The sequence below is a fragment of the Orbilia oligospora genome (genome assembly GCF_000225545.1).
Source record: "Orbilia oligospora ATCC 24927 unplaced genomic scaffold scaffold00215, whole genome shotgun sequence".
Classification (NCBI taxonomy): domain Eukaryota; kingdom Fungi; phylum Ascomycota; class Orbiliomycetes; order Orbiliales; family Orbiliaceae; genus Orbilia; species Orbilia oligospora.
In genome coordinates this window covers 2393503-2406805 of record NW_011645772.1, presented here as the reverse complement: position 1 = coordinate 2406805, position 13303 = coordinate 2393503, and the positions used below count along the sequence as shown (strand labels likewise).

General features: G+C 45.1%; 4 protein-coding genes across 4 annotated transcripts; 2 read left to right on the top strand and 2 right to left on the bottom strand.

The window, feature by feature from the left end:
• Nucleotides 1-1260: 1260 nt before the first annotated feature.
• Nucleotides 1261-2007, top strand: AOL_s00215g708 (uncharacterized protein; the record flags this gene model as incomplete). Its single annotated transcript, XM_011129910.1, has 1 exon — nucleotides 1261-2007. The coding sequence occupies one exon, from the start codon at nucleotides 1261-1263 to the stop codon at nucleotides 2005-2007; it is 747 nt and encodes a 248-aa protein (XP_011128212.1).
• Nucleotides 2008-2548: 541 nt separating this feature from the next.
• On the bottom strand, nucleotides 2549-4248 carry AOL_s00215g707 (uncharacterized protein; the record flags this gene model as incomplete). The annotated part of the gene is made up of 5 exons (XM_011129909.1): nucleotides 2549-2905; nucleotides 2969-3136; nucleotides 3206-3381; nucleotides 3453-3643; nucleotides 3740-4248. The coding sequence occupies 5 exons, from the start codon at nucleotides 4246-4248 to the stop codon at nucleotides 2549-2551; spliced, it is 1401 nt and encodes a 466-aa protein (XP_011128211.1).
• A 1736-nt stretch (nucleotides 4249-5984) lies between these two features.
• Nucleotides 5985-6518, bottom strand: AOL_s00215g706 (uncharacterized protein; the record flags this gene model as incomplete). The annotated part of the gene is made up of 3 exons (XM_011129908.1): nucleotides 5985-6033; nucleotides 6110-6210; nucleotides 6513-6518. The coding sequence occupies 3 exons, from the start codon at nucleotides 6516-6518 to the stop codon at nucleotides 5985-5987; spliced, it is 156 nt and encodes a 51-aa protein (XP_011128210.1).
• Nucleotides 6519-8550: 2032 nt separating this feature from the next.
• AOL_s00215g705 (uncharacterized protein) lies at nucleotides 8551-12650 on the top strand (the record flags this gene model as incomplete). The annotated part of the gene is made up of 2 exons (XM_011129907.1): nucleotides 8551-12329; nucleotides 12398-12650. 2 exons carry the CDS (start codon nucleotides 8551-8553, stop codon nucleotides 12648-12650), a joined length of 4032 nt encoding a protein of 1343 aa, XP_011128209.1.
• Between the last annotated feature and the right edge of the window lie 653 nt (nucleotides 12651-13303).

Below are 13303 nucleotides of genomic sequence, written 5' to 3'. Positions count from 1 at the left end.
GGGTCTCGCTCTGCGTCATAGGTGCGGTCTTTGATCGTTTCCATCGGGAGAGGAAACAAACCAGGGGAAGACCTTCGATGTATACTTCCCGTTCTTATTCCTACGGGTTCGGATCGCCATTGGATTCTAGTTCCCATTCCAAGCCTGGCGATGCGGAAGAGGACTTTGAAAAAGCGGTAGAGGATTCTGGGTCGAAGAAGAAAAAGAAGAAAGTACGGTTCAAATTGCGAGAGAGTCCGAGGAATAAAAAACAACCAGCATAAATTTATTAAATCCGGTAAACCGCAATCACCGACTTGCTGCCATAATATCGATCTTCGAATTGGTATAATATCAATGTATCAATTTCAACTAAACCTAGCTATCATATACGCACCAATCGATTTTAAACAAGTACCAGCGCCATGGATCCTGACAAATCAGTCGCAATTCGCCACAATCTATCCTCCTTTCGATTCCAGAAACATCATGATATCAATAGCAAAGCCTGAACATTAAATAAATGTGTCATATATATGCATAAAGAGGCAGATTCCTGCATCAATGCGTCAATATATTAAACTTCAGAGTTACTAATCTGATCGATACTATGCTCGAAAGCCTGAAAGTCATGTGGACATCTCTTATACGCCGACCACAAGAGCGGTTAATTAATCCTCTTAATTCGAAGTCAAACCAGTTATGAGGTCGAACACTCACGATCCACCAAACCAAACCCCACGAAGCCCAATTAAACCCGCGGCCGCAAAACAAAATAAAACCCGCCTTGCTAAAATACAAAAAAGAAGGAGAAGAATAAAGAAGAAAAAGAAAATAAAGGAATCTCAGACAACCTAATCTCACAAAAAGTGCCATTTCATCAGGCACGCCCTAGTACAATTCGCATTGTTTCGCCCCGCGGCTGCGCCGGCGCTGCTGTGGTGTCGCACCAAGCTTAGGTACGACTCATACCTCTAGTCAGCCTACACAGCCTTACTAATGTTGATCGAGTCACCACTTCCTTATTAATCATTTCCCAAACGGCGTTAACAAACAAAATGCTTGATTAACCCCAAGAATTTTGAGATATAAATTCAACAAAACCCCCTCTCCTTTGAATAAAATAAAAAAAATAAAAGTCAAGATACCCATATTTATTGTATTTACTTCAAGATACCCCTCAGAAGAAAAAAAAGAGACTTGTATATGATCTCATAAACCTAATAATTTTTAATTTTTAATCTACGTAATTTGATCGACTCGAATTCGATACCCGCCAAAATGGGCATCAAAGGCAAGCGAAAACAACAGCGCCGCCAACAACAACACCAACAAATTCAACTCCAAGAAAACACTGCAGACCTTGAAATCTCAAGCGCAGAATCTTCAACTTCAGCTTCAATTCCTTCTTCCTCTAGCTCAACCTCAACCTCAACCTCAACACCAGAATCAGAAATGTCTACAATCCGCTCCCTTCTTCTTTGCTCAATCGGCAATCCAGGATCTCTTCTCACAACCCGCCATTCAGCGGCTCATATCCTCCTCCCACATCTAACCACAACTCCTCTCTCCCTATCCCGCCCTCACGGCGGCCCCACAGCCTCGGGTCCATCAGGTTCAACCTATACCACTCAAATCTTCCAATCAACATCCTACATGAATGTGTCCGGCCCAGCAGTCTCAAAGGCTTGGAGACTATTCAAATCTTCTCCATCAAATCCTAATCCGACATTAATTATTCTTCACGATGAACTTGAAAAACCTGTTGGGAAGGTCAAATATAAGAAAGATGGGTCTGCGGGAGGACACAATGGCTTAAGTTCTATAAGGGATAGTCTGGCTGGACAGAAGACTACAATACATAAAATTGGTCTGGGAATAGGGCGACCGGAGAGCAGAGATAAAAATGTCGTGGCGGAGTATGTTCTGGGGAGAATGTCGAGTAGGGAGAAGGATCTCATGATTGAAGAGGCTCTTCCTGTCGTCTTGCAGATGATCGAGGATATCGGAACTGGCAAGTTGAAGTAAAAGTTATCTTTCTTTCCTTCCTTCTTTCCTTTCTTCTTGTTTTATATGTTCGATGTAGAAAAGCGGTGTACAATATGGGTGTGAGTTTTTAAAAAAGTATTTTGGATGGTTTGTAATATATATAGAAAGAGAGGAGCAAGGCGTTCTGGAATCGTTTTTGATACCCCGATAGATGTACTCTATTTAGATTCACAAAAGTTTTTTTTTTTACCTTTTCGATACCCTGTATTATTAGTATAGACTGTTTAAGTATGAAAATCCTTGTTTTAATATATTTCCAACTGTACATGTGTCGATAAGAACTAGATAATTACTATTACTCGCTCTATATACGCCATCGGCGAAGAAGAAAAAGTGATGTACAAATCCAATCCAATAGAATACAATCCGGCAATATGCCACCAAAAGAAAGCCCGCTAAAACGGCAAGACGTCTATTAATCATGAGCCCGTAAAAATCCATGGTAACTTCACCGGCCCGATAATTATATATATCCACCCCTTCATACCCCCCTATAAATCCAGCGACTGGTGTAAATTCATTATGCTCTTCCCTCCTTCAATGGTGGACTCCCTTCTCCAACTCTCGTCAATGCGCTCTCCAGCCTCTCTTCATCGTCGCTAATCAATCCCTCCAACTCATACTCCTCTCCGTCCCTCCCAGTCTCAATCGGCGCCAACTCTGGCCTCCTCCTACCCGCATTGCCGCCTCTGGCGGCCTTGTTTTCTGCAGTATTTGAGGAGTAGATGTAAATCAAAATTTGTACGAAAAGGTATAACAAAAATGCAAGTGAGTAGAGTACTAGCAAGTACGAAACGTGGTCGATACCCGAGTCGAACAGGAGTTGTAGTTGTTCCTCGTTTGCACCCATGAAAAGGAAGCCAGAGGCAATGAGTAACTATTAAAAACCCCTGTTAGAAAACCTCAAAAAAACTCGATTTAGGGGAGAGGGAATCCGTACGTAAGGTGGTAAATGTTGAAATGTCGACGGCTCTCCATTCGGTCGGGAAGTTCGATCCCTCAACACGAATGCAATCTCGATGAGTCTTGAAAGACCGGCTGCCATGAGGGTATAACCGAATACGGCATGTACCTTTGTCGAAAACTCAAGGTGCTGAACGTGGGATGACTATATATTCCTATATTAGCTTCCCCATCCCACCTATATCTATCCTTCGAATGTGCTCTAGGGACGTACCATAGCCCAACCAGTCAAAAAGATCACAATAGAAGGAATAAGATTTCTCCTCGCTTCTCCGTTTCTACCCCTCGAAAGCCACAGACCGAGTAAACCAGCGCACCACCACACAATCCCCATAGAAGTATGTTGGTAATCCCCATGGCTCCACTCTTGACCCCAGCGATGTTCCGTAACTACCAACCACAAAAACAACCATAGTCAGAGGTTTATCCGGCTTAGTCAGATAGAGGGGGGTGAAACTCACAAGTATTCACGAATCCCCAAACCGCAATGATTAATGAGTCCCAAAACTCAGGCGCCCGTCCTTGTCGTCTCAACCATGCTTGTCCAACTAAGGTCATCAAAGTCATGACAATCGCATAAGCAATAAATGATCCTCCCATAATAAAATGGGCCAAACATTGTCCCAAATGATGTGTATGACAGAATCCGAGCCTGGGTATACCCAAAAAGTCATTAGCGTGCCCCCCAAATTCATACACATTCTTAATAAATTTAAAAATATAAAAATATAAAAAAAAGAATACATACGCAGTAATGCCACCAAATATCATTTGCACCCACGAAGCAACCGGAATAATAATCCCAATAACTTTATGAATCCGTACCACAACTCCTCTTACCCGTCCATGCCACCCACGTTCCAAATGTAACTTCAAATACACCCCCATGCCGACTTGAGATACCACGAGCAGTCCCAGAAAAGGCGCATAGATACTATGTATATTCCAATCTTCAAACTGCCTACCATCGTGTCCATGACCCAAAAACCATCCCATAATCGCAATACATGTCGCGCTGATTTGTACGGGAACATGAAACCGGTTCCGGGTGAGACCTAATACCATTCCTAGCGGGAAAAGGATGCCGAAGGCGAGGATCATGGATAGGATGTGCAACCAGAGGATCGTATCGATCGGTTCGTAAGAAATATGTTCGCCATCTTTGATTCTTTCGTCGCCCTTGTGGTCGTGAGCGTGGGAGAATGGGATTAAGGCTATCAATGCTAGAAAAGCTATTGATTGGTATACGCGACCCATTTTTTGAGGATGGGAAGACTCCGAGGACTCCCGAGGGCGAATACCGGGTGAGGTTTTTTTTGGGAGATGTAGTGGTTAGGGCTGAGCGCTGAGGATTTTGAGAGTAATAAATAACCCCCACAGACAGTCGAGTGAACGAGCGTCGCAAAGGGCTCCCAAAGAGCTGGCTGAACTACCTCCTCACGAAATACCTATATACAGGGTAAGAGGTTAAGTTACAAGAAGAGACGAAAGGAACAAGGAAGAAGAACAGAAAATTCAAGCATCCGCTGAGTAAAACCAAAAGAAAGAAAGAAAAAAAGAGTGTGGAGAAATGTAACTCCGGAATTGAATGAACGCAATGCAAATGCTTAAACTGAAACCCGGCTGTTCTGACTGGTCGCTGACCTTGCCAAGCCCAAACCCGCTGGATCCGAAGCCCAATTAACTGACCCCCAAACATGTGCAACCTACAGTAACTGACATTTTGCCTGTCTTCTCGACATGGCAATTCTTGGAGGAGGCCACCGAGTGAAATTTTCTAGCCTGAAGAACTATCGCGGGTTAGTCCTTTTACGGAGTCGTGCAGCTTCATTTAAAGGAATCCACCTTAATAATCTTGGTAGCTGCCGTAATCAGTAGAAGACAAATTGCAACAGCAACAACACTATAATCATCCCTTCGGTTCAGTTGGTCTCGTACCCAGTTATAACGTTAGTGCCATTGCATTATTGGCGGGCAGCTATAGCAAGTTAACGTTAGAAATTAACATTCTACAATTAAAAAATATCAATATATTAGCATCAGAAGTATAAGCAATGTTAGCTTTAACAAATAAGACATTTTATATTCGTATTCATACATTTCCAAAAGTTCTGTAGTAGTCACATATATACATACTATATATATATATCTGAGGATTTCCCATTAAAAAAACTATTCGTTACTACCGTAGAGTAGATTATAATAGCGGGGTAATTGTTCATTCAAATAGACGATAGGGATTGTAGCTACAAGACTGTAGCGATCCTAGTTACGGGACCGTAGCGGTCTATGGTTTGGGGTTAATGTTACGTTAGTGACAAATGACCAGAGATAGGAATGCCTCAAATCTTTATAAAGCGGTCTTACTGCTTTAGCGTTGTAGGTTTAGGACTATAAAATAGTGGCCATGTATACCAACACCGATTGGGGTTAATGGAGTGTCAAGATGCTGGTTGATGCACATATTAAGAGAAGCATTCTAAATTATATCACCGTAGCGATATAAGCGCCGCAGATCTAGAGCATGCGCAGTTTATTTGACCGACAGCTTGGTACTGAAAAGTCTGACTCTCGTAACGTAATATGGATGACCCCATGCACCTAGGGATTAAACGTGGAAGTACGTATATGTTCGTTTCATGACGACATGGCCCCATTGCACAGAAGTCTCATGCCCATTTCAATTCGAAAAAAGGAGGAAGTTCGTTCATAAATACACCGAAGTAATGAAGTAAAAAAAAAGGAAAAAGTAAAATCCGAATCGCCAACCTCCCTGCTCCCGGCTTCCACCATAAATCCTTCTATCGGTTTTCAATGCTTTCAGGTCGGAAATGTTTATGAAGGCGAGTAAAAAAAGGGCAAAGGGTCGGAATTATTATATGATGGTTGGTTTTTCGATTGAGAGGTGTTCTTCCGGGGAGGATAGGAAGGATACTGGGTATTGGACAAGAGGACGATGGGTAAAAGCAAAAAGCAATCGCAACGGAGATCGTTTAGATTCCGATGCGGGTCTTTCTCCAGTGTCGACGCTTGGCGTTATACCTGAGTTTTTGGGGTTTGATATTAGATTTCGGATTTCAACTTATTTTTGAGCGAGAGTATGGTTTCCAATTCGCACCTGATGGTATTGCCTGTTCTTAATCTGATCCATTGTGGGATGGGTCTGTTCTGCTTCTTGGCCTTGGCCAACTTGACCTTTGTGCGGAAGGATTTTTGGCTCTATTCACCGTCGGTATCAGCATTTTACTCCAGATCCGTCATTTTAGAGGTCTAGGATCTCGACCGATCCTAGCAAACCCGGAAATCGCTGTAAATAAAGGTTGGAGATGGTCAAGATAGGAATAGAGGTTGTCCCGTCGGTGGTGATGTTGCCCCGTCTTCCATGATTCTCAAGAATCGTACCATCATCTCAAGTCCTTCCTGTCCAATCTTCAATGTCGTGTGATTTCCAGCATCTCTTCTCATTTACAGCGATTCCGAGCAGCTAAGATCGTCGAAATAATAGGGTGTCGGTAACGTACTGGCATTGTGAATGATGTCTGTCGAGTAATTCGAGATACAGAGGTTCTTCGAATAGAGATTGATGATGAGGGTACTGCTAGTATGTGAGTGAAGATTTCGGTGTAGTGGCAGGCTTAGCGAGAGCAACACAGGCAAACAAGCAGATAGGTTTCGAGCCCTCATTCCGAATACGGTAATTTAGTTCCGGAGCAAACATCACAAGCGGAAAACAACACTTTGAGGTTAAAACAACTCTTTGCATGACAATCACGTGGTACGGCAAAGGAATGTTGCTCTGGGCCCCAACGAGACTAGGCGGCCCGGGCCACATGTGGCCACATGAGATCTGGTCATTGCGCTGCTGCAAGGAGGGCACAACTCCGGGAAAACGGCATTTGTTGAATTGGAATAGAAAGTCTTGGATTGGATGTATTATTGGCTCTCCAAAGATGACTAGTTCTGGTTTTCTTGGGTAACATTGTATGCAAGTATGAAATGTCGATAGACATATGCTGAAGACGGCTGAAAATAAGCAGCGACATTCCGAATTCCGATAAACTTTCTCTTATGATATCACAACATCCAGCGATCGTTGGGCTTATGGGAGTACATACACAGTACATGTAAGTATACATACGGCTTCAAGACTGGCTTATTTGGCTTACTGTGTCCATGATTTAAATGAATCATAATGGGAAGAAGAAGAAAAAAAGTAATAACGGTGTCCGCGGGTGAAGCCTCCTGTCTTTTATTTCCAAATTTCGATAAAGGATACCCTTATGCATAACGTTACCCCGATCATGCATTCCGTCGATGACTGGGACAGAATCTGAAAGAGTCATTCTCGCTACCCACGGATGGCCGAGACCCCTCTCCCAAAAAGCTTGTCTGGATCTGAGATGGGGGCCAAGTCGGCATTCGGTTGGCAAATTCACGATGTGCTTGCCAGCGATAGCATGCTCGGGCGCTTCAGTGCTGTTCGGGGCCTAACGAAAACCTGAACCCCCTTTTGGTCGTATTCCTGGGCAGTCCTCATGCCGGTCTCGATTTTCAGCCGACCTCCGACCTCTGTTTGGGGTGAACCCCTTTGTTATCTCACTAGCCGCTTTTTGACTAGATCCAAAGGCACGTTGCGACGGAAAGAGGTCCATTCAGGTGGTTAAAGTTGACCGGATCTCTGAGAAGCCGATGGAATGGCATGGGTTCTCGTTAGTCCAAATGAAATCCGGTCAAGTTAGGTAGTGTCCGGGGTATAATCCACACCTATCTGGCCGACGATGTTTTTGACGTGCGCCGTGATTGGGGAGGCTCTTTAAAACCTCTTCTCTCCCGCTGCTTAATCATCCCATAGACGTAAGCCATATTGACTTTCCGTATCTTATTTCTGGATCCAGATATACGCATCCCTGTCAGAAGTCCTTCCATCTGGTGCTTCGTCGGTTTTCTCCCTGCTGTGGCACTTATAATTACTTCTTGGTACCGGGGAGGAATCACAAAAAGAAAAGGGCCGTCATTGGTCTTCGTCACCCTCCTTTATACTAACTTACAGTTCGATTCGGCCTTAATATTAATATAAAGGCAGCCGTTTTGTCGTCGCGGCTTTCCTTCTTCCTCTCCCTCTCCCTCTCTTCCTCATCGTAACCATCTTCATCATCATCGCCGTAGACCAGACCGCTTCATTCGTAGTGGTGGTGGGGACAGTAACAAATATAAACGACCTGAAAAGTGTTTGTTACCAACTTCAGCCTTCATTTCAATTCATAAAACCTCGTGTTCACCACTCGCCACTGGCCACTACAACTTAATATGACCTTATAGAAACACACTAAATTAATTTTGTGAGTATATATTTCTTGAAGCCATCCTTATTACATCTAAATACCTCTTGGTACCTCTTTCGAATCATTCTCGTTTCCCTCTTCTGGCTTGTCTTGTTGAATTCTCGATTTGTCGTAGTGGCAAGGATACGCTAACAGTACAATTTACCACAATAGATTCCTGTGTTGAGATATCGCCGCTCTACTCTCTCTGCCTTGATATCAACTTCACGAGGAAGCCATGTCTTCCTCAAACGAAAAGCCCAAAACCGCGGGCAGCGAAAATTCCTCTAATACGCCTACTGTCTCTGGTGACAATGTCGAAAAAGCTGTTGCTCCGGCTAAAAACTCCGGCGAACATCCAAAGCTCGACAAGCTCGACTCTAAATATGTTGTCAAACCCGAGGAGGAAGCAGACCCATTGGCTCACCTTCCCCCTCATGAGGCCGAAATTATCAGGAGACAGACCGCCATTCCGGAACCTAAGATAAACTACTTCTCACTTTACCGATATGCTAACAGATCAGACCTTACGCTCCTTTTCATCTGCCATTTTGCTTCTATTGCAGCCGGTGCCGTTCTCCCCTTGATGACTGTCGTCTTTGGTAATCTCGCTGGTGAATTCGCCGACTTCTTCATGTCAAATCCTATCTCAGACCCCGGCGCTCCAGGCAGACTCATGGATACTGTCGAAAGACTGACTCTTTACTTCGTTTACATGGGTATCGGTGAATTTTTCTTGGTCTACACCGCCACCGTGATTTCCATCCATGTCGGCGAAAAAATCGCTGGACGTATCCGTCAGCAGTTCCTTGCTGCTATCCTTCGTCAGAATATCGGATTTTTTGACAAACTCGGTGCCGGAGAGGTTACTACTCGAATTACTGCCGACGTTGCTCTTATCAACGCTGGTATTTCCGAGAAAGTCTCATTGACTCTTTACTCTCTTTCCACCTTTGTCTCGGCCTTCGTTATCGCCTTCGTTAGAAGCTGGAAACTCACGCTCATTCTTTTCTCCGCCGTCGTGGCTATCAACTTGGTCCTTGGTGTTGCTGGCAAGTTTATGGTAAAATACAACAAGAAGGCTATCGACTCCTACGCCAAAGGTGGCACTGTAGCCGAAGAAGTTCTTTCCTCTATTCGAAATGCTGTCGCATTTGGCACCCAAGGCAAGCTCGCAGAGCAGTATGAAGAATACCTCGATGTCGCAGAGCACTGGGGTAAGCGCCACAAAGGTATCCTCGCCTTCATGTTGGGTGCCCTTATGACCATTATCTACCTCAATTATGGCCTTGCTTTCTGGCAGGGTTCGAGATTCTACATCAGAGGTGACGCTGGACTCAACGATGTCGTCAACGTGTTGATGGCTATCATTATCGGTGCCTTCAGCTTGGGTGGTGTGGCTCCACATGTCCAAGCTATGACTACTGCCGTCGCTGCTGCTTCTAAAATCTATGGAACTATCGATCGTCAATCTCCATTGGATTCGAGTTCCGATGATGGCGGAAAAATCGAGAGCCTCAAAGGTGACATTGAACTCGTCGGTATCAAGCACATCTACCCATCCCGCCCTGAGGTTGTGGTCCTTGAGGACATGAATCTTAAGATTCCAGCTGGGAAGACTACTGCGCTTGTCGGTGCATCTGGTAGCGGAAAGAGCACTATAGTCGGTCTCGTTGAGCGTTTCTACGACCCAGTTGGGGGAGAAGTTCTTCTCGACGGCCACGATATCAAGACTCTCAATCTTCGTTGGTTGAGAGAAAACGTCTCGCTCGTACAACAAGAACCAGTTCTTTTCAACGCCTCTATCTATGCCAACGTCGCTTTCGGTCTCATCGGTACCCCGTACGAAAATGCCGCTGATGAAAAGAAGCGCGAACTTATCGAACAGGCTTGCGAGATGTCCAATGCTGCTCAGTTTATTACCTCTCTTCCCGAAGCCTACGAAACTAATGTTGGCGAACGTGGTTTCTCTCTCTCTGGTGGTCAGAAGCAACGTATTGCCATCGCCCGTGCTATTGTCAGTGACCCTAAGATCTTGCTTTTGGATGAAGCTACCAGCGCTTTGGATACTCGAAGTGAAGGTATTGTCCAGGCTGCTCTCGACAAGGCTGCTCAGAATCGTACATCTATTATCATTGCACATCGTCTCTCCACTATCAAAAACGCAGACAACATCGTCGTTATGTCCCAAGGCCGCATTGTCGAACAAGGCAAGCACGATGAATTGTTGGAAGCCAAAGGACCATACTACATGCTCGTCGAAGCCCAGAAGTTCCAGGAAACCAAGAGCCGACCGGACGAGGATGAAGACGACGAAAAACTTGCTGAGGCTGCCGAAGAACTTAAGCTCCAGCGCACCCGTACTAAGGCTAGCATGGCGGAAGTTGACCCTGATGATCTCGAAATGGCCCACCGTTTGAACCGTGCTGATACCAGCAGGTCTGCCGCCAGCGCCGCCCTTGCCGCCAAGCCAGACGAAGTTACCGTTCAATACAGCCTTTGGACATTGATCAAACTTATTGGCTCCTACAACAAGACTGAAAAGCTCCTCATGGCCGTTGGTGTCTTCCTTTGTATCATCGCTGGTGGTGGTTACCCAGTACAATCTGTCCTCTTTGCAAAGTCTATTGGCGCTCTCTCCCTCGATCCTAAGACACAAAGAGACAAGATTGAAAAGGAAATCAATTTCTGGTCTGCAATGTATATCATGCTTGCTGCTACTCAGCTCATTTCTTACACTGGTCAAGGTGTCGCGTTCGCGTATTGTTCCGAGAAACTCGTCAAGCGTGTTCGTACCCAAGCTTTCAGGACCCTCTTGCGCCAGGACATCTCGTACTTTGACGACGAACGCCATACATCTGGTGCCCTTACCACTCTTCTTTCGACTGAGACGACTTTCCTTGCAGGCCTTTCCGGCGCCACACTCGGGACTATCAGTATCGTCCTGACTACGCTGATTGCCTCATTTGTTCTCTCTCTAGCCATTGCGTGGAAACTCGCCCTTGTTGTCATTGCTACGGTTCCTATCCTGCTCGCCTGTGGTTTCTTTCGCTTCTGGATTCTTTCCCGCTTCGAGTCTACCGCCAAAGCTGCCTACGAGAAGAGTGCTAGCTACGCCTGTGAAGCTACCTCTAGCATTCGCACTGTGGCTACCTTGACCCGTGAACAAGATGTCCTCAAAAACTACCATAGCCAGCTTGTCGCCCAAGAGAAGCGATCCTTCAAGAACACACTCAAATCTTCTTCCCTATACGCCATGTCCCAGTCCTTTGTCTTCCTTTGCGTCGCCTTGGGTTTCTGGTGGGGTGGAAATTTGATCTCCAAATATGAACTAACTATCTTCCAGTTTTTCGTCTGTTTCACCGCTGTCATCTTCGGTGCTCAATCCGCTGGTACAATCTTCTCTTTCTCCCCAGATATGGGCAAAGCCAAGCACGCAGCACAGACTCTCAAGGAGTTGTTCGACCGCAAGCCTGAAATCGACAGCTGGTCCGACGCAGGTCAGAAACTCGAACATGTCGAAGGAACAATCGAATTCACCGACGTCCACTTCCGTTACCCGACCCGTCCTACTCAGCCCGTCCTTCGTGGTCTTTCTTTGATTGTGAAACCAGGTCAATACGTCGCTCTCGTTGGTCCCAGTGGTTGCGGAAAGTCGACTACGATCAGTTTGATTGAACGTTTCTACAACCCCCTCACCGGCTCAATTACTCTCGACGACCAAGAAATCTCCGACCTCAACATCAAGGATCTCCGTTCTCACATGGCATTGGTATCACAAGAACCAACATTGTATCAAGGTACAATCAGGCACAATATCGTTCTAGGAGCTCTCCGAGATGATGTCACAGATGAAGATGTCTTCAAAGCTTGCAAAGATGCCAATATCTATGATTTTATCATGTCTCTGCCAGACGGGTTCCAAACGGTTTGTGGTTCTAGAGGTGTTCTGTTGTCTGGTGGCCAGAAACAAAGAATTGCAATCGCCAGAGCTTTGATCCGAAACCCCAAGATTCTGTATGTTTCATCTTCCCCTCGAAATTTTTTAGGAGTTTGTACAAACAAGAATGCTAACATTATGATAGTCTCCTCGACGAAGCTACTTCCGCACTCGACAGTGAATCCGAAAAGGTCGTCCAAGCCGCCCTCGACAACGCCCGCGCAGGAAGGACAACCATTTGCGTCGCCCACAGACTCAGTACCATCCAGAACGCCGACGTCATTTACGTCTTTGACCAAGGCAGAATCGTTGAGTCCGGAACACATCAAGAACTTATGGCGCTCAAGGGACGATATGCCGAGTTGGTCAAGTTGCAAGGACTGGGGAAGACGAACTAAAAAGAGGAATGGAAGAATTGAAAAGAATCACAAGATGGCGATTTACTTTTGCTTTAACGTTGTAATAAAAGTCTTGCACGCGCACAAAGTTTGCAATTGGCATTGATGAGGTTTAGCGTTTTTGTCGTTTTGTGTTTACACCAGCGTATGCCTTTTGAATCTACTTTTGGGAGTAGGATAGGCAGCCATATGATACCTCTAACCCTTTCCCCCTTTCCCCTTCTTCCCCTTTCTCATTATTGCCCTTGAACAAGAATACATCTTGCATATTTTATATTAATATTCAGCAGATCACCTCTGCAGTCAGCTTCTACAGAACTTATTTTTCTGTCTATTAGCAGCCGGGCCACTTCTCTTCTCCTTTTTCTACACTTTACGTTACTATTATGCTTTTTGTAATGAAAAAAATTCAATGTTGTTTTACTCCTATACACCCTTTCCCCACTTCTTTCGGGTCCATGAATGACGGGGGGATGACTTTATGGATCAAGCTGGATTTGGGGCTACAGCCGCTTCTTGTAAATATTTCACCCTCGCCCCACAACTCTTGTTATTAGAGTTTTATAGAAATCAATCCAACCATTGCAATGTTAGTTTCTATTATACAAATCCATTGGAAATCCCATAGCCCACCAGCATCACGTAACTCCAGT